The sequence below is a fragment of the Leptosomus discolor genome, chromosome 2 (assembly GCF_034619465.1).
Source record: "Leptosomus discolor isolate bLepDis1 chromosome 2, bLepDis1.hap2, whole genome shotgun sequence".
Classification (NCBI taxonomy): Eukaryota; Metazoa; Chordata; class Aves; order Leptosomiformes; family Leptosomidae; genus Leptosomus; species Leptosomus discolor.
This window is the reverse complement of record NC_141392.1, coordinates 59,650,027-59,670,793: the sequence shown is the minus strand read 5'-3', so window position 1 is coordinate 59,670,793 and position 20,767 is coordinate 59,650,027. Positions and strand designations below refer to the sequence as shown.

Sequence of the window (20,767 nt, the reverse complement as noted above, 5' to 3'; positions counted from 1 at the left end):
AAACAAAAAAACACAAGGGAAAAAAAAAAAAACCACACTACTGTCAGCATCTTACCTAGAAATATGTGAAATGTCTGGAATTATATTAGTTTAGGTAATTAACTTGCCTCCAAATTCTGTTTTCTGTCATCCTCAGACAGGCCTAAAGCGCTTCATCGTATTTTCATTATCTTTCATCACTAAAATCTTCCTGTTCACATTCAATCTAAGCTACACAGGCACTATGCAAGCCATATTGTATTCTGTATTACAGTTATGTGAGTCTGGAAACTCAAAATGCCAAGCAATATATCTACCAATTTTCTAGAAAGTGGTATTTCTGGTTGAAAACACAACAAACAAATCAAGAGAGTGGCATTTTGGAAAGACCAGTTCATTGGCTTACTGTATTAGATTGAAAACATTCCCTTTCTAGGGAGGGATTATGTTTTCATAGCTGCATGCATATATATGAATATTTTTATTCACAACCAAAGAAGAATGGACTCATAAAACCACAGGTTTCTAGTGGCCAGCCCTGTGACCTGCAGGCAGCCAAGAACATAAGGATAAAAGAGAAGCCCCTAAGTCATTTCTCTGGCGCTTGACCGTTATCTTTATGTGGTTCCTGTCATATATCATGTATATTAACATAGAGACTTGTAGCCACTACAGACATAAACCCAAGCAGAATTTATACCTCACAACCACTAACAGTGTCCTAGCATAGATAACTATGCTTGCAATCTTGTAGTCTTGTAATCTACACTCTACACTTATACCAATACATCTTCCCTCTTCTGTGTACTCAGTTTGCATTTCAACAACAGCAAAGGAACTGTATCACACGCTATAACCTATAGCAGGGGATTTCAGCCTGAGAAACCATAGCTTGCAAGTGCCCACTGCAAGTGTAACCGAGGAACGCAAGGATTCTGCTATGTAGATTACTTCCACTAAAAGTTTTGCAGGGACCCACAAACGGAAAAAAGCTGAACACAACTAAACTACAGAAAACTTCATAAAAAATTGTAATGGGATTATTTGATTTTTCCTAAATTTAAACAAGAAGTTTTGGGAATACAGATAGAATAGGGAGATTAGCTACACAAACATCCTGGCATAAGAGTAAAAATGAGTCATGCTGTAGGACTCATTGTTTTGGATAGCGTATAGTGCTTAGAAATACATTCACAATACACTTACACAAGTATCGGTGTTCGATTTCCATACCCCGCTCAGTGGCATATTTACCTATCTAAATACAAAACTAAAGCTAATTGTAGACTGAATGTAGACACAGCATAGAAACAGCATTCTGTACAAAAAAAAAGACACGTAGGCGAATAATTGCCACTTCCTGCTTTAGCATCCCTCCCCCTGCAAGGCTATATCCTGATCCCATGCAGCTGCATCAGAGAACCACACACATACCTGCAGCTGAAGCCGCAGAGGAGGCACAGAGCTGCTCTGCAGAGTGTACACACCCCTTAACTCTACTTAAGTTTGTTTCTAGTAAAGGCTTACTCCCCCGATCTGTGGATGAAAGTCTGGAGGAAAAACTTGAGGCTCATTTGCAAAAACATGCAAAAATTAGCTTTGAATTTCAGTATTTTCAAAACACCATGATCATTTAGGATCCACTGTAACAGGTGGTATAACATCCTTTAATAAAAGCAATTGCAGAATCAAAGAGCTTACAAAAAAAAAAAAACCCAATCTGTACACCCTTTGGCTCTGTCCTTGCAAAAACGTATTTTTATGCTGAATTTCAATAGCAGACCAGTCCTGTTGACACTATTTCACTGAGAATACCTGCTATAATAAAGTTAAATAACTATTTTCAGCACTATAGCCTTAGTTTAGTTCAGTGACTACCCTGACAGCAGTTCAGAGCTGCCTTATGCGGTTCTCTTCATCTATGAAGCATTAAAACTGTAATGTGTTAAAAGTAGGAACAGCATTTCTATCTATACTCCTTCTTGTATAAGCTTGTAAATCAATGACAATTTTTCTTCATCCTTGATGACTCTTAAGATTCTTCCATAGACTCTAATCATTGATGTTCTAGTACATCTATGTACTCCTGGGAGAACTGTTTCGGGCTGTGACCCATCCTTTTGGACATGACTGAAGCTTCAGGGTTGCCAGTGGCAGAAGAGAGCTCTTGCAAATGTGCTGTTAAATTCAAAACACTGAGTTTTATTCTCCACCCTACAGTGACATCATGAGAAGAGAAGAAGAACTCCCGTCTTCAAAAGTATTCTTTAATTGACGATAGAACAAGAAAACTGTTCTGTTTATGTTACATTGTTATACAGATTAAGTTAAGGGGTTTGGGGCTATGTAGCTAGGTTGCCTGCTGTGATTTTTGATTCCTTGATTTTTGATTCCTTGATTTTTCCAAAAGTTTCTTAGGCTAAGTTTGCATTACAGCCTGGGTGTGGGTGTCCTCATTCTATAAATTGTTGACATCTCAGACAATTAGAGATCTCCATAGTACTTTCCCACTACTGATACCACACGTGCAAGTATTTTTCAAGTTAAAAGTATTAAATCTCTATATGCAATAAGGAAATTCTGAAATATAACCAATTTACAACTAAAATTGTCATTATGACCTTTATAACATACTGAAAGAGGAAAAAAGTATAGTCATCCATTCACAAGGCAGTATCAAATTTCTGGTTTACATATTTGAAAGGGTTTCTTTTCATCCTAAATTTGTCAGAGGTTTATGGCCTTTATAGACGTTGTGCTTACACGACTGTGTCCTTTTTAGGTCTCTCTTTTGTAATGCCACTTCTTCTAGGACAATTATTCCCTTCTGCCATTTGAACTAGGTTAAATTCGCCATTTAAGTTTCTTCTAGGACAAAAGTATTATAGAAGCAACTGACAAAGACACTTGTAATTACAGAAGAAGAACAATAAACAGTGACTAAAATTTGTTTTCAGGCCAACATTGTCCATCCACGATTATTTCTCTCTACAGTTGTACTGACATGAGGCTGCTATTACAAAACTGCATCAACTACTGTACAACTTAAGTGCTCCAGGTATCTGCTCCAGGTGTCTACATATCTGCGCTTATTTAGTGTGGAAGTTTGCATGAGGCACAGTCACATTAATTCCTCCTGGCCCACAGGTATGCCATTTTTTAAAAACTTTATTTTAAAAACAGAAAATTAGACAGAGAAGCCAAATTAACGCAGTCCTGGGGCTAGTATATCTGAAGCCACACATATACGAAGTTTATGTTAACTTTCCACTGAAGTGTTCTATGGTTAGTAACAACCTAAAGGCCAGTCAAACAAAACTGAATTCATGCTGTTTCTGTTACTATCCTGGTTTCAGAGCTTCCTCTTCACAATTCTTTTAAATTTATCATCACAATACCTGCTGCTTGTTTACCCTCCTTTTCAGTTCCTTTGCTGCACAAACAAAAGAAACTGAACTAAACAGGCTCAACTAGATAAACTAGCTTTTCCTACAATATAGGAATCAACCCAGGTAGGAAAAGAGGAACCAAATGAAATAAAATGAGAAAGTTACTAACATGGAGTGGGCTGGATGCCAGCACACGCACAATGACAGTAATCTCAAGAGGTGACATTGAAAGGCATGGCAAACAGGCTTTTGCACTAGCCGCTATACAGATCACTACTTCAAAATTCTTCCAGCACACATATTTAAAAAGGGTATATAAATTCTCTAATCATTTTTAGCTACAGCAATTCTAATGGGAGAGAGCAGCACCGGGGGAGAAAAATCTACTCTAAGTTGACGATTCCCTTAATCGGTGAGATTGCAAATAATCTTTCCAACTGGTCATACCAGTGGCTTGGGGTCATTAGATGAATACTGGTCTCTCAAATTTATTCATGCACATTGGCTTTAGGCAGTGAAACTGCTTTAGATTTGTATCAGAATAATGAAATACAGACCAAAACCCACTGATATCAGTGAAGAGCTTTAATACAACAGGTTTTATGAATCTGGGAAAGTGAGTAAAATGCTGCTCAGTACTACCAGAGTTTTCACTTTGTCAGTTCATTAAAAACTGACACAAAAAAAACCCCCGAGAAAAACGTAACACATTGATGTCCACTACTACCAATTAATTTAACAAGAAACTGAATCCCCAAAGCATCACACAGTATAAAACTCCAACAAAATTAAACAAAACAACAGCAACAACAACAAAAAAAAAAACCTCACCCAAAAACCCACCACAAACCACCCAAAAACCACCAACCACAGTGTGGCAATATCAGATCCTTACCACAACAGGGGAAAAATTTCCCACTATCAGAACCATTCTCATGAAAATCAGCTGCCACCTGAAGATCTTTTTGGCTTTCTTCATTCATAAAATCCCCAATACCTGAAAATTAGTCTGGATGTCTTGCCACCATATACCACGGAAGATTCAGCTCAGAGAGCCTGGATCCTGAGTTGACATCGTAACTGACATTGTACAAACCACAACATGCACACAGTTCTTACTACAAAGAGTTCATAGTTTAAGTCTTCCCCTGTTCCTTTGAGCTGCTTGAATATGGATTCCAACAACACTGCGAACAGCATCACAGCTGCAGGAACAGGTAAGTATTACATGCAAAACAATTCAAGAACGCAGCATAAGCACAACGTGCTCCACTGCATTAGTTTTTGCATTTTACATTCGCAGTCACCTCATTCTTCTGTGCCTGCCTCAACAGTAGCATTGCAGTAACCCCTGGGTGGGAAGTATCAAAACACAAGAGGAGACAACCCTGAGCACGTTTGCAACTTCCACTGCCCCACTTGAGCTCCTCCAGTAAGAGCCTGACAGTCCAGTAAGCCCATACAGTGCAAACCACAAGGGCAGGTATGGTAGCACAGCAAGAAGCCAGGTTTTCTTTACGAGACATGAATCTCAAGTCAGTCATCCAAAACAACCTCCGCTGCAAATGGATGTCTACACAGGTGGTTAGCACCCGACGTAGCTGCACAGAAATTCCTTCAAGAGGCAGCGGACCCCCCTCTGCAGTCAGTAAGGCTCATACAAGGCTGCAGGATGCAAGTCTTGCACAGCAAAGGTGCCCTGTGCCAAGAGCCCCCCAGCCACCGGGCGGGCCGGCGGCCTCTCCCGCTTCTTCCATCCCGGCCGCTGGCGAGGAGGCTAAGGGCGTCCAGAGCAAAGAGCCGGTCAGACACGGATCAGGCCTGGGGTCGCACAGGGAGGGGATGCTGGCCAACCCTCCATGCACGGCTGGGCACCGGGGGTCACCCCGAAACGGCAGCAGGCGGGCAGGCCTGGAAGGGCCATGCAGGAGGCCGGGGTTTAAGGTGAGGTGAGCGAGTTCCCTACGGTCAGCGTCCCACTGGGCCCGCGTCCGCGCTCTCCCCTTCCTCTCTCCACACCACAGGGGAAAGTGCCCCAAACCTCCCGGGCACCGGCCGCTGCCACCGCACACCAGCACCCCTTCGCAGGCACCACAGAGGCACCAGGCGCGTACCCACAGACACGCCACCGCCCCACGCCGCAGCCTCCCCCTCACGCACCGCGCGGGAAGCCCCCGGCCCGGCCCGGCCCGGCCCGCCGCGGGGCACTTACTGAGCGCCGCCACGGTGCCGGCCTCCAGCAACAGGCAGTCCTGGCGGGTGCGCGCCTCCAGCAGGGCGCTCGGCCCCGGCTCCTGCTTCCAGAGCAGCCGCAGCCCTTTGCTCAGAGCCATGGGAGCCGCTGGTCGCAGGGAGGAAAGGGCAGGGGGTGCCGGTGAAGCCCGGGGGGAGATGCGACCCCCAGCGCGGGTGGCGAAGGAGCCTCCGTCTCCTCAAGCGCACGGAGCGCGGCGCTCGGGGGGCCGCCAGCAGCCCCGCGCCCCCCCGCCCCCCCCCCCCCCCCCGGAGCTCCTCCGAGCGCGGGGTCCGCGATCCTGGCAGCCCGCTGCTCCCCCGCGGCGGGCGGGCAAGGAGGACAGCCGTGTCCCCTTCCCGGGCGCCGGTCACCTCAGCAGGCCTCCAAGTGCCTGGGAGGGGGCGCCCAGCGGCGAAGAGAGCGGAGGGTTTGCGGCCGCCCCTTCTCCCCGTCCCCAGCTGCTGCCTTCTCCTCGGGGAGTCCCTGGCTGCGGCCAGCGGAGCGGCAGCGACCTTCCCCTTCCCTCTCCGCCTTTCTCTTCCCACCCACGGCCCACTTAGTAAACTTCCCAGAGTTAACTTTGTCCCTTTGACTCCCTGGCTGGCGGCTCCTCCTCCTCCGGGACAGGTACACGCCACCGACTGGGAGCCACCACCCGCCCTGCCCGCGGGGGGAGGGGAGGAGCGGGGCCGCGTTGCCGAGGCGCTGTGGGCCCCGGCCCGGCCCGGCCCGGCCCGCCAACGGCTCGCCGTCAGCGCCCAGCGGCCCTTCCCGCCGCCGTCGCGGCCGCGCTGCGTGAGGCGAGGAAGTCCGGGATGAGGGAAATGCCTCGAGGGGCCGAAATTGCTCCCTCGGCCCGCCTGGCAGGCGGAGGCTGCCGCCCGGCTTTGCCCTGGGAGGGGCCGCGCTCCTCCCCGCTGCCTCTGGGGAGCGGCCGCCCGGGCTCCCCGCACGGCCCCGGATTTGTTTGTTTGTTTGGCCTCTGATGCTGCGGGATTCTCTGTTGAGACTGTGCAGGGCGAGGTGTTAGTTTTTTCCAGAGTTCAGCTGTAAGGAATGGACTGAGGAGGTAGGCACAAACGTGTTCAGATGAGAGAAAAGTTGCTGCAATTTCTAGCAGCAAGTATAGTCCTATTCATACACAGATAAATCAAGTGGAATTCTAATTTGTTAATGTAGCAGAATTACACTTTATATGTAAAGAAAACTGCGAAATTCAAAATACCCAAAGTACCATCTGTTACCGCCTGACATCAATGCTGAGGACATCAGCCATAGCTGAGCTGTGCCAGGTGGAATATTAAATCCCTGCCCCCACTGAACTTGACGGAAACAAACTGAAAAACAGGTACTGACTTCCTGTCACACAGCTCTGTTTTATTTATTTTCTAACTAATACTAATTTGAAAAGGAAAATAATTTTAGGTATTGTTATGGTGCCTTCTTAAAACAGATAGCGTTTTGAAAGGGTCTGGTAGGGAAAGTGGGGTTGGCATTTGCATAGGGTATGCAAAGGTTTCCCGTATGTTATTTTATGGCACTCAAGATCTTTTCATCTAACCAAACTGACTATGATTCAGTGCATGGAAGTCCATTTTTAAGAGGTAATGTTGAGATTGACAGATCATCTTTCAGCTGACGTGGAGTAGAGCTGTCTTGCTCTGGAGCAATTGTATGGAGTATCATGGAAACTGATTAATTCCCGTAGTCATCTGAGGTGTCCCTCAGGTGAATTCATTCCCTCTTCCACAGCACGTTTCCACCAAGGCCATACAGCCTTGTTAACTCCTCACCATTTTTTTCATTTCACCCTCCTTTCTCAGTGGATTTTTCCTTTTCTTTAATCTTCTACCTTGATAGTTTCATCACATTAGTTTCTTTGCCCCTCTTCACACTCCCATCTTTGGTTCTTTATCACTCTTTCTACCTCTGAGCAGTCACAGATATTTTGCATTGCTTTCTGAATGTTCCCACAACTAAACAGTGGGAGGTGATCTGCTGCCTCCAGCCGAGAAAAGGAACAGGTCGCTGGGCTATCTCTACCATTCTGCATGCACAGAATAGTGGGAGTATTTGGGTGGGGGGGTGGAGTATCTCTTGTCAGCAGTACTGCTCCTTTGCTTTCCTTTTCTCCTTCCAGCTCCTGTCTTTAGAGGAGGGGGAGGGAGATCCTTCTCTCTCCCTATTAGAAGGGGAGGAGTCCTTAAGATCTCACGTTGGTTGACTGCACAACTATGTGAAATGCTGTTCAAGCGAAATCGCAGCACTGAGGGCCAGCCTCCTTCGCAGGAGGATACAGCCTTCAGCTACTAAATAAAGTTTAGTTCCTGTTAACTCACCTGTGGCATAAGTTGTGTTGAAGATAACGTCCACGCTGTGTTCATACAGATTTTTAAGCACAGTTCTTTGGCTATCATTAGAAATTCAGCTGTTATCTCAGCTGCAGAAATTACCTCAATGTAATTTCTAAACACTTCTATCTTCTTCCAAGTCATTGTTCAGTTTGATTCACACTTCCAGTCCCTTCCCCTCCCCAGCTCTTTGTTTACCTCTGAAGCACACTGCATTATACTGTCTCCTGCTCCCAGGTCTCTGTAGTAATGGATGCTTAGAGGGTCTGAATAACTGCCTTAGTGAAAAAGAGCCCTGCATGCTGATCTTTGGAGGTGGCGTTGTATGTTTGTCTGGAGATGCATCCTAAGAGGGGCAGCAGGGGTGTTACAAAACAGAGTTCAACGGAGCTGGGGAGGGCAGGATGTATTGGGCTAGCTGTCTGGAAGAACTTTGTAAACCCCATATCCTAAACTTTGGGGCACAGAATGGGTGAATGTCCCTGTAGCATTACTTGCCTGTCTTCCTGTGCTATTGAGTGCTCTTTGCAATCTTGGACTCTTGTACCAAAAGCTTTGGTGATACACCGTAAAAACAACAACAAAAATATATCTGTGTGTCCCCAATAGTATGCTGCTGAAAACAATGGTAATTTTTCTAAAGCTCTGAGAGTAAATACAAAACATTACTTGTGATGGCATTTCCTGGAGATTTCTGGCCGCTTGCACACAGCCTCAGTGGTCACAGATTCCTCAGGAAACGTGTGAGTCCACAAGGTCATTTAAAAGAGTTTGGGTTTTGCCTTTTATGAGAAACTTTTTACTTCAGTAAGTAAAGAAGTAGTAGGGGAAATACCTCAGTGCAGCTTTTCCGGCATATGACATTCAAAACAACTGGTAACTGCTGCTAATATGGAAAACCATTTATTGTTTTCACATTTTTTAGTTAATATTAGAATAACTTTTATTTAAAGCTGAATTTGCCAGAGAGAAGCATTTCCAACACTTGTAGGCTAAAGTGCTCAAAATGTTGTTCTGAATGTAGCTGTGGGTTTTTAATGTCACTTCTTACACTCTCAGTGAAATTGAGAGAAGAGCTTTCTATTCTAGTTGGTTCCACTTGTCTTGACCGTGTAAAGAACTTTGTGTGCAAAAGACATCTGGTACTTTGTTACAGAGACAGTATGATATACTTGGAGCTAGGTCACTGTTTCTCACCAAAGTCAACAGCATTTCCTTAAAAATAACTCTGAAGAGTGTGAGAAGCACAAGTGATAAATTAGCATGCTTTATTGGTGTGTTCAGAACTTGATAAAGAACATTTGACCTTGCCATGAGTGTAAGAGGAGTGATGCAGAGACGTCTTCTGTACTTAAGCCAGTGACAATATTTTCAGCTTTCCATGCGTGTTTACAACCTTTCCTGACAAGCTCCCCTTACTCCTTGCCCCTGCGGTCTGTGATACTTACAGCAGGAAAAAGAAACTTTTAATATTGATATTTCTGTATCAGTGTTACCCTTTAAGCAATTATTTGGAAAAGAGAGGGGTGGGTTAAAGCTGACCCGAGCTTCCAGTTCAGCAGGACACTAAAACGTGTGCCTAACTTTATCAGCAGCCTAAACTTCACAGCTCCTTGCTAGGGTGAGACTTCTTAAGTGAATAAACAGTGCAGGTTCAACTGCTAAAGGCAGCTGGACTGGAAGCCAACTGGCTTTAAGTTCAGACTGAGTCAGTGCCTATCGGGCTGCAGGCTCCAGATTGGCAGAAGATTGGGCTGTGAATTCAGGCTCTGAATGTGTACCAGAAATGGCTGAGAAATGCTCTGGTGGAGTGCTAACTGTTTTATAAACGCTGCTAATGAAAAATTGTGTTTGAAGTGTTGTTGGGAGGTCAGTGGAAATCCTCACCTCCTCTTCCACCTATATTTTGACTGTGTGCAGGCTGGACGAAGGAGATCTATCTAGAGAGGCAGATGATTGACTGCATTCACAGATAATGGCCTTTTCTTATTAAGAGGCTATTTTCAGTAACAGCAGCTGTTTTAAAGCTTCGCTTTCTTCATCCCAAAACTATGTGCAGATGAGCAGCATTAGTCAGACGGCGTTTATTTAGGCAGTAATAGTGACCAGACAACCAGATAGAATTTTTTATTCTTTCTTCCAGACTGACATGCTTATGAGTAGTTGTAGGTATTCCTCTCTCATGTTCAAAGGGCTAGGAAGCCACAGAGTTTTCCACTGCTTCTTGCCTAATTTTCTAGAACTCCTGATAGGAAAACCAAAATGCTTAATAATAGAGAAATTTCAAATTTAAAGTGATCTTTAAATCTACACAGACAGAGATGCAGCATGTGTGTTGGCAGTTTTTCTCAGTGAGTGTATGCCTTTCCTTCCGACAAATTGTGCACGCCTCTGTTGAACATCAACAGCAAAAGCAGGGTTTCATGATTACCCTATATCAAGGGATATGGTTTTGGTGAGGCAAAAAAGGCCTTCCTCTTGTCCATGAATCAACTATGAAGAAAACTCCAGAAGGAGGCAATCCCAGGTTGCCTGTTGTGGCATTTCTCTATATATAGTGGCTACCGTTGTCACAGATAGGTACTGGAAGAGACTGCCTGGTGCAGCAGAGTCATTCCTAACTTAATTCTTAAATAAGAGTTAAACTGTTCCGTTGATGCTCTGTATTTGTAAGAAGGAAGAAGGGGAGTTTTCCTGGTTGTTCAGAATCTGTGAGTTTCGTTGTTGAGACGTTATAGCTAGCCAGACAGAAACAGATGAGTACAAGGGTGCAAAATGCAAGAATACAACAGAAATAATCTGAAAGCTAAATTATTAAAACTAATAAAAACCAAACTTCTATTTTTATAGAGTAACCAAGTCACACAAAAATTGGAAAAGTTGAGGAGAAAATGCAGTCAGTCCAGTTTCAGCAGGGCTTCACATATATCTGAATAATTTTCATGGTGCAGTACACTTTATTTCTTGAGGAAAATGTTAGCTTCTGATCCCTTTTACTATAATTAATTTGTAAATGAATTCTGTTAACACAAGAATCTTTAGTTATTTTGCCCTATTGGGTGATACAGACTACACATCAGAAAAAAGGAGCATACAGGGCAGATGAGACCTGTAATGAGGCATTTAAAAATGAGGCGTGGGAAGAGAGGGCAAGGAGAACAGAGTTTCCATGCTCCATATGTAACTCTAATTAATGTTAATTTATTTAAAGCTTATTGAACTGGAGTCTGTCCTCAGTGTGATCAGGCATTCAAGGGAGAATATCTTCTATGGAGTTTCAGGATGTAAGCGTTAGTGGGAGTTGTTTGAACACTCCTAAGGATAATAGAGCATGTTAACTGGGTTTATTTTCAGTGCTAGCTATTTACAGTTGTAGCATTTTCTAATTGGATTTTGTTAGTTAGATGAGCACATGTTCTGTATTCACAGAAATGCACATATAAAAGCAATGGGGACTGGTACGTTGTCGTGGTCTCACATTTCGGTTCTGTTTTTTCTTGCACACTTAACAAAGCTAAAGCAAAACTAAAGATTTTTTGTGAACAAAGTGAATGTTAGACACAACATGTAAAAGTTTCAAATTTACTCAAGTATTTGAACAAAAAAAGGGGTAAAAAAGGAGTGTGTTCTATTTTGGAGAGCACCACTTTAATACAATCAAATCATGACATCAATAGAGTTTTGGAAACTTAAGTGCTTGCCTTCAGAAACATGAATTTGTAACAAAACCCCATGAAATCACTGCTTTCCAAAAGAAAAAGGTAAGTAACTTTGGAAAGCACAAGGGGCAAAAGTCCATTGCTATTCTTTGACTCTTATTGCATCTTGTGTAAATGAATATATTATTAGCATTTTACTTTGTTGTAGTTTTCTTCAGCTAGATCTCATAGGTCTTTAAAACCCCTCTAAACGCAGTGTGTGGCAGCAGTGGTCTGTGCCAGTAGTCTGGTGGAACACACAGCTATCTAGCAGCCAGTTCCACCACCCTACAGCTGGTGAGAGACGGAGCCTTATATCACTGTGATGAGTAGGCTATTTTCTCCCAAATCTTAAATATAAGCCAGAACCCCAGATCTCCTATGTAAGTTCAATGAGAAACATTCCCTAGGTGTAAGGTTCAGGATTTATTTGCTACATCTTCCTTAAGATACAGAATTTCTAGCTAGTGCCTTTGATAATGGACCAGTGGTCAGGTACCAACCCACAGAGAAAAAAGCCACGTATTCAGTCACACTCTCAAAGCAACCCAAACTGTCTTGCACACATAGATTTTCTCTTCTATTATCACATGTCAACATTTTTTCCATTTTAGTTGTTTCCAGTACAAGATACGTGGTGCTTTTAAATTGAAGTTAGGCCTGTTTCTCTCATTTCATTTTATGAACAGATGCTTTGTGGTATTACGTCTCCTCGTGCCTTAGAAAGCCCTGTCCATTACTTTTCAGATTTGGGAGGGGTTTCAGACCAAATAGCAAGGGGAGCAAGAGGCAGCGTAGTAACACGTTCACGTGAAGGAAGGAGAACATCTTTGTTTACCTGGAAGACTGAGGGTTTGGGATTTTTTTTTTCCAACCCTTTTTTTGTGAATTTTGAAAAATCTTGTAAAAATCGCATTGGGCAATATAGCTCAGGTGTTCCTTTCCTTCTCAGCAGCTTTATGACAAGATGACTTAGACAATAGTTTGAAAAGACAGCGATTATGAAGTAGTTCAAATCAGAATAGTTAATGGAGTTCCTCAGTACGACATCAGCCACAAACTGGGGAAGGGTAAAGAAAAACTAAACCAGTGAAACAGAGCAAACTGGTTAAGGAGTCAAGCTATTTCACAGCCCCATGATTTACGGTGAGCGCGGAGCGAACAACATACGTTTTTCTCGAAAGGGAAGGAGGGCTATGGAACAAGGTGTTACCTCTGGCAGTGCAGCTGATGTAAAGGGGCAGCTGATGAAATATCACAGAGTGTGTGAACGAAGGGAGCAGAGCAGAGCAGAGGAGGACTGAGGAAATACCATGGTTTTAAGTTATTTGAGCACCCATTTTGGTATGTTACATTACTGTTAATGCACCAGTTAAATCCACGGACTATGCGTATGTACAAGTAAAGATAGGTAGGCTTTCATTCTGCTTGCTAGTCAGTATTTGTTTTTTGACAATTTGATTTGTTTATTTAGGTGTGCCGTTCTGCTTCTCTGAAACAAGATTTTGCAAAAAGAATTGCCTGTACTTCTGACTTGTGTCGTGTCCACTGTTAACATATAAAACATTATGGGAGTTTGAGGTTGATTAAGAATGACACATTCCCACCCCAGGTAGTTTAGATTTCATCGTGTCTGTAGGAGCCATGCAATCCCTGCTAGTCTGGGGTTTGGTCATGGCACACGTAGCAAAAATGGCTAGTCCATTTAGGCGAGTAGGCTAGTCTGGGGCTCACTGCCTCTGCTGATTGAAAGTTGCGGGAATTAGAGCTAAATTCATCTGCAGCCTATTATCATTTTTTCGCTCCAAGCTAGGGGGTGGGGGGGTGGGGGCAGGCGGCGAGGTTTAAAAATTACCAAGGTGTAAGGGAGGTGAGAAACCATCTTTCCCTGCAGCCTGTGCTCTGTTCCTAGGACATTTCCTCACTTTTGGTACCAGCCACCGTTACAGGTACCCCAGTAGTACCAGTGGTGTGTGCAGGCTGGTGTGTGTGGGAAGGGGTGAGCACAGAGCGCGGGCAGCCCAAAATAATCTTGGCAGCTTGGTAAAGCAGGCGGGCAGGGGGTGGAAAGGCTGCCTGTGGGTGTGGCTGGGAAAGCTCAGCAAAGCCATGGATTTGGGGGGAAGCCACCTCCTGGGGTGTGAGAATTACGGCGCCAAGTAAAACAAACTTCGGGGGGGGGCAGGGGAGGCTGGAGTGCGACACGAACGTTGATGTCTTCCCCTCTGTTTGAGCCACAAGCCAAAACTAACAGCCCTGCTTCTGTCAGGCACCCGGTCCACTATCATTCACCTCATGCAACGTCTGTTGGCTGCTGTTTTCATGACTTCGTTAGTTCTTTGGCTTGCCTGCCTTGCTGCCTTCATCACCAACTTTATTTTCTGTTCCTTACACTGCCATTACCCTTCCTCTTCTTTGTCCCTACCCCTCCCTTCTCCCTGCTTCGTTCTCTGATGCTTTTTGCCCAGTTGGTCCACGGATGGTTAGTTTCTGTTACTAGTGATCCTGATGCATAGGGAGAGTTACTGCTTGGTTATCCCTGCGATCACTTCTCTGTCTTCTGAAAAGATGGGGGCAGTGACAGCTTTCCTGGGCTCCTCTTACAGATCAGCTATCTTGAATAATATTCCCTGCATATTTTGGTAGGAGTTCAGCTGAATTCTCTCTTTACTCCTTCCAGAAATTTGAAATAGGCTTTGTCTGGTCCTGGAGATTTATTGCAAACTATATATTTATTGCAGATCTTTTCCACGTGGAAACACTGATGCACAGAATTCATAGCATGCCTGAATGAAAGCAGAGATGCTCTGTGAGCTTAAAAATGCCTCTTAGAAGACAGAGTAACTAAACTCAGTTTAATCTTAGAAGCTGGTGCTCAGAAGGCTGCCCTGATACAGGAAGCGAAGTCCTGGATGGGCCAGGGTACAACGTATTGCAGAGAAACCATTACAAAATGACTGCTTTTAAGCAACCTTCTGCCTTAAGAGACAGATCTGCCTAGAAGGGCTAGGTGAGCAGGCAGTGCACAAGGATCACATGGGAGCAGGGAGAGACTCTTCCCCCACACTGTAAAGCAGAGAAGCAAGCATAATGGAGCACTTAATATTTTCATTTAATAGGATTGAGAGATGAACTTCTGTCTAGATTTACAAATATTACAAAGAGTTGGTGTTTTGTGTTTGATACAGCAATATTATTTGCTAATTATTTTAAGATTATCATTGTCCTAGGATAATTCACAGTCCTAGAAGCTGCTACCTCTCTTACATACAAAGAGCTATAAAGTAAAACAGCTAGTACCTTAACTGACCTTATCTGGTTATTGTGATGTAACTACAGATCTGAAAGAAGCCTGATAAATATTTAGCCTCTGCATTAGAAGTACCATTATGGTTAGCATCCAGTTTCATCTACAACTGTCACTTTTTTATTTTAAAAACAGACTGATTTTCTTCGGGTACTCTGCTGTAACTGGACACAAATAAAAAGCTTGCCTTTCAATTTATCGAGGTCCTGTTTTCAGTCCCTTTATCCTCTGCTGTGGTACAGAAAGGATGAGCCTGTGCTCTTCACAGTCCCTATGCTGTAAACTCCAGTCTGCTGTCCCACTATTTTCAAGTCTCCTGTGGGTGACCAAATTCATTAGTCACCGAGGCATCGCATAATTGCAGGTGGATGTGGGTGGATGCTATGACAAGCAATTTAATAAGTACTTCTTGCACATACCGGAAACTTTACCATTGCAAACCATCAGGAGCTCTGGAGTTAGGCATCAGCCGAAGGGTCTGGGGAGGTGGTGGGGTGCAAAGGGAGCAGAAGGAAGCTGGGTAGGGGTTGGGGATTGCAGTTTTGCGTTTAGGTGCATTTCAGCATCAAATGCCTTCCTCAGAATTAGCAGTTGGGTTCCATTCTCAGCCCTCCTACCTTCTCGGCACATGACAATTCATTTTCCCCTCTGTTTCCCTATCGGTGAGATACAGAGAGAATACTCACACACCCTGGCACAGGTCTTTCACAGCAAAAGGTAAGAGTACTTGTCTGTCCATCCATCCCCATGCTAACATTTCCTCCAAGGAAGCCTATAGGAAAAATCTCGTACATCTACATAACCGCACACATAGAAATTCTGTTTCTGGAGAGCTCACCTGGTGCTTGCTTTCATATTGCTCTGGTCTTTCCTAGTTCAGGGCAGACGTTCGTGAGCAGGAAGAAGCCTGAAGAAACACTCTGAAACATCAGACTGCAGCACGCTCCCTTGGCCAGACACCCCCGCGCAGCTGCGTTTCAGTCCCAGGGCACTCGGCCTGCTTTGGTTTAGATAGTGTGCAGTGCTCGTCCTCCCGTAGGCCCAGCGCCACGTTCACAGGCACAGCCTTCCTGTCGGTCACCCCTTCATGGAACGGGGACCGCACAGCCCACTGACTCCACAACACCAGCATCAGGGCCAACTGCCACTGGTCCTAACAGCTTAAGCTCATCCTTTCTAGGTGGTCCAGCACCGAGGTGTTTTCCTAAGAAGTGTGTTGTGGTTGAAATGCACAAATGCTACAAAGTGTAGTTATTTGTGGCAGGGACCCAAGAGCTAAACAAAGTTAACTTAACCACTGACCCTTCTGTCACTGCTTCTAACCTTTGGGGAAATCTTTTCAGGAAACCCCAAAAAGGAATTCAAAAGCCTAAAGGAGACCTGTAACTTTTTTTTTTTTTTGACCTCTGCAGAGGCAGACTTTCTCTGCCTTTCCAAGCTCTTCAGGCAATGCTCTTCCCCTGCCCCAGCCAAGCATCTTCTAAGCTGGCCCATGACAGATGCTCTCTCCTGTACCCTCCGCTCCTGCCTTCCCCTTTCAGGTCTGTCAGATGGTCAAAGGACCTGCCTGGTTACCGACCCACTCAGCAGATCAGTTTTCTCAGTTTGACACTTGCCTTCGCAGACTTGTCGGCCCACAGGGACTGGCTCAGCAACCCAAGCTAGCACAAATGCTGCACGCTCCTGTATATGTGCGTACACACATAGCACTTGTCCCCTGTTCCCTCCTCTTGGCAGGTGTCTTTGGGGACAGGCTAATAACTAAGGTCAAATAACTAGCATACATTCAAAAGAAACCAAACCACTTAATAATGGTTTGGGTTTTTTTTTTTTCAGAAGTCTCCACAATCTTTCTATAATTTTTTTCTTATTTTTTATACTCCTACCATTTCTCACTATTCTGCTGAGATAGCAACTTGATTACATCTTTAAAATTCGACACCATTATATCTTTTTGAAGAAAACTATTTCTTGGAATCACAGTTAATCAAATTATTGCTTTGCTTGGAGAATGACATTTCAGAAGATAAAAAGATACCAGTGAAGAGTAACCATTTTAGATTTGGATCTACTGGGATTTAATTGCAACAAAAGGCAGTGTGAATTAAAAGTGACCTTGAAGTGATAAGTGCATGCGAAGACAAAATGTTTATTAGCAAATAATTTTAAGTGAATAGTCTTTAAAGATGGCACGTATAAGAGGAAAACTAAGTGTAGCAAAAATCTGCTGTTAACAGAAAATAGTAAGATACACCTTCTTGCTTCAGCCCTGACAGAAAACTGTGACTTACAAAAATGTATTTTAACAGGAGAATACAGCCAGAATAAGGGAAGAACAGTGTTCGGTAAACATGAGAAAGCTGGCTTCACATTGACAGGATCGGTTCAAAAAAACCAATCGAGTCTGTCATGAAGCAAATAGCTGTTAATTCTGTAGACAAGAACCTCAAGTTCAGAATGTTCAGCAGGAAGGCGGTAGGCGCACTAGCTGGAATCTGCAGGAAGGCAAAAAATGATGATAGTTTAAGAGAGCATGACCAATTCTGAAAGATTAAAAGGCCCAGAAGATTAAAAATAGGCAAACATATTTTTTAGCTTTATAAATCAAGGAAATAACGTCAGTTTAAATTCAGTACCCCACAGATACTGACTTGTGTCAGCAAAGATACTGCAAAGATCCCAAAGTCACAACTTGCGTAAATAGTCAAATACCCTCCTTCGACTGGAATATGAGCCTAATTAAAACCAGGAAATATAGAGAGGCAAACAGAAGGGTTTTAGAAGTAATTTTGACAAATTCGTCACATTCAAATGTCAGAAGAAATACAAGAGAATGTATTCTAAATATGGTGACTACTAGGTAGGCATAAAATGATTTGAAAACTTACACTGGAAGTCTATTAAATAATTGGAATATAAGTTTATTAAAAGAAAAAAAAACTTGCATGATGCCAACTATGTCTGGGTTGCAAACACAGACAGAACTGAGTATTGTAAATGGAGAACACGGTTGGGAATTACATTTCGTTTCTGGCAGATGCACAAAGCTCTACCTACAGTATTTGAGCACTGTATGGAAATTATGCAGCCAGGCAGCAACACAGCGGGGCAACACAGGCAGGGACACCGCAACCTGAGGAGCCGGCAGCGTGACTCTGCTCAGAAGGGCGAGAACTACAGTCCTCATTCTGGCGTGCATTAACAGGAGTGGCACGAGCAAGAGCACAGAGTAGTTTTATGCACCTGGGGATGAAAGGTAATACTCTTTAACATGAGTTCGCAATGCAAACATTATTAGAGATGTTGGTTAACTGTTGTAGTTAAGGAAAACAAGCTTAGAGGTAGCATTTTATGTACACGCAACTTACAGAAGGGATGACGTATGTAAAGGAAAGGGTTTTAGGCAGTAACATGCCGATTTACTGGAAAGGGCCATGCTGGCCTGTTGTGGAATCTGCAAGATTCCAAGAAAATCTGTATTTGTGACTCAGATGTTCTCTAAATAGTAAAACTGATCCACAGTACAAGATGGGTGGATTGGTCTCCAGCCAGTCTGTATGTTTCTAATTCTACAAGGCTGGTTTTATTAGGGATTCTTTAGACAGAAAATTTAGACAGAAAAAAAGGTTTTTTTTTTCTGCCCAAGTGATTACCTCTCCTGTTCCATACTTGTTATTATGCTAGTTATGAGTGTTAATTTTATCAGAAGAGTTACAGAAAGCATGTAGGGTGGAAAAGACAACTGACTGAAGACCCACACCCAGGTCGCCTTCCCCTGGCGCACGCTCAGGCGTCTCGGCGTGAAGCACTAAGGCAGGCAGAGGCAGCAGGAGCAGGATGCCTGCCTCGCGAGTGCTCTGCTTGCTGCAGACAGCTGCACGCCACCAGGCTGTGGAATACTTTTGGCCAATCCAGACGGGCAGAGTGTCTGGCCTATGTCAAACTAAACCACGGCACAAGGGATGCACCCCTTTCTTTAAAAGGCTGTTAGTCTGAATTACTCTGCTGCACCAAACAAGACTAATTTTGGTAGCAGTAAAATTGATGTATATTATTTAATCAGTTTACAGAATACAGTGTGGGTTATGGTCATACCTTCTCAACTACTTTGTCACAGAAACCAGAAATTGCTCATAGTGTAAAAATTTCAGTACTCGCGCAACGTTAGGCCTCATTATAGCATTAAAAAAATACCCTTTCTAATTGCAGTAGACAGTACTCTTCCAAAAACATACCATACGTCGCAACAACAAAGTCTGCTGCTGCAGTCTAATCCTGTGTGGGATTAACTGCAGACAACACGTACAGGTAGCATTACCCTTTGTAGAGCTACATTTTTATTGTTAAGAAATGAATGTAGTGTTTTAGCAGTAATGGGATAAGCAATTAAATCACAAAGTTAAACCCAACAGTTAAGGCGTTTGATGTCTTTTACAAAGTGACTGGGATAATGCCAGGGTTTGGCTCAGCCTTGAAGAAAAGCATAAGCCAAGAAACAGTATTAAGGCTTTTTGATGCTCCAGAGATTAATTATTCAGCTATAACAAACAAAATTCAGGAGAGCGCCGCTCAAGTCTTATTCTAACTTGTTATTCTTGTTTTAGGACTGCATCTTTAGTGTGATGATTTTCTGTTGCTCCCAACTCACCCAACCTAACTATGCCACTATTCATGTCGAATTTAAAAAACAAATACCAAAGACAATCTGATTTCTATTCTGGGTCAACACCATGCCGACAAAGCCAGGAATACACAGTAGCACTGTGCTCTACTACTTATTTGCAGTCAGGAGGGTTCCATCAACCACGAGCTGGGCTGACCTGAATAATGAAAGCTTACAACGTATGCACAGCCTTTGCTGGTTTGCAGTCACTAGCACTATTATACCGTTCAGTTGTGATGCCCGCTTTATGGAAAGTGCATGGACGCTTTCTCATTCCTCAGCTGGCCACTCTGTGTAAGCCGACGAAAAGCTATAAGGAGGATTTGCCTCATACTGCATTCGCCCTGTTAAAAAGCAATGTGATGATTGCAAAGAAAAAAAATAGTCTGGTGGATATACATAAATATTTATTATCAGATTAACTTCATTTTACTAGAAGTCTTTAAACAGTTTTTCTTTTTTTTTTCCCCAAAAATGTTGCATCTCTGACACAGTTGCTACTGTCATAGCTTCCCTGCACCGTGAACACACAGCTTACACTTAGATTCCAAAACAATCTATTCAACCTTCACCTTTAGTGCATACGGAGCTATTTAAAGATTGGTAAAAAGACCCTCCCCTTCCCCCTCCCAAATTAAGAGTCTGTTACAAAGAGATTTCATTACCAAAAAGTGAATATACAAATGCTAAAAAAAAAAAGCTGGCTTGAAAAAGTGATTTCAGAATTTACTGTACACATTGTAACAATTTATTATATAAGCTGCTTCTACATGCAAGCAGATCTTACATTTGGTGTAAAACATTTATACACATTCTTTACAATTTGTACATATTTAAATGGCTGTATCAAACAACACTGCGCTATGGAATTTTGGAAGCAAACAACTAAAATTGGGAGGAGAAAAAGACAAGGTTTATAAAAGGTGAACAAAACCCGTGACACTGAAAAGCATCTAGACTTAGGCTTCGTCTTGTTTGGTTTGGTTTCAGGTCATTCAGGCAGACCCAGATTTTCCTTCTAGCACACAAAAGTAACACCAATGCAAAACAGAATAAGGCAACTATTCAACCAGCAGACTGCACCCGTCGCTTAGAATGGCTTGTTGGTAAAATGCCTTTTAAAATTCTTTAATTTTTGCCAAAA

The 20,767-nt window shown here is 43.4% G+C and overlaps 1 protein-coding gene across 2 annotated transcripts in view; it reads right to left on the bottom strand.

The window, feature by feature from the left end:
* Positions 1–5,701, bottom strand: part of SYNJ2 (synaptojanin 2) — a 69,868-nt gene extending 64,167 nt beyond the window's left edge. For both annotated transcript variants that reach the window (XM_086461143.1, XM_086461142.1), the window contains exon 1: positions 5,581–5,701. In XM_086461143.1, coding sequence (XP_086317269.1) covers positions 5,581–5,701 — 121 coding nt within the window. The remainder of the gene's footprint in view (positions 1–5,580) is intronic.
* Positions 5,702–20,767: the final 15,066 nt, after the last annotated feature.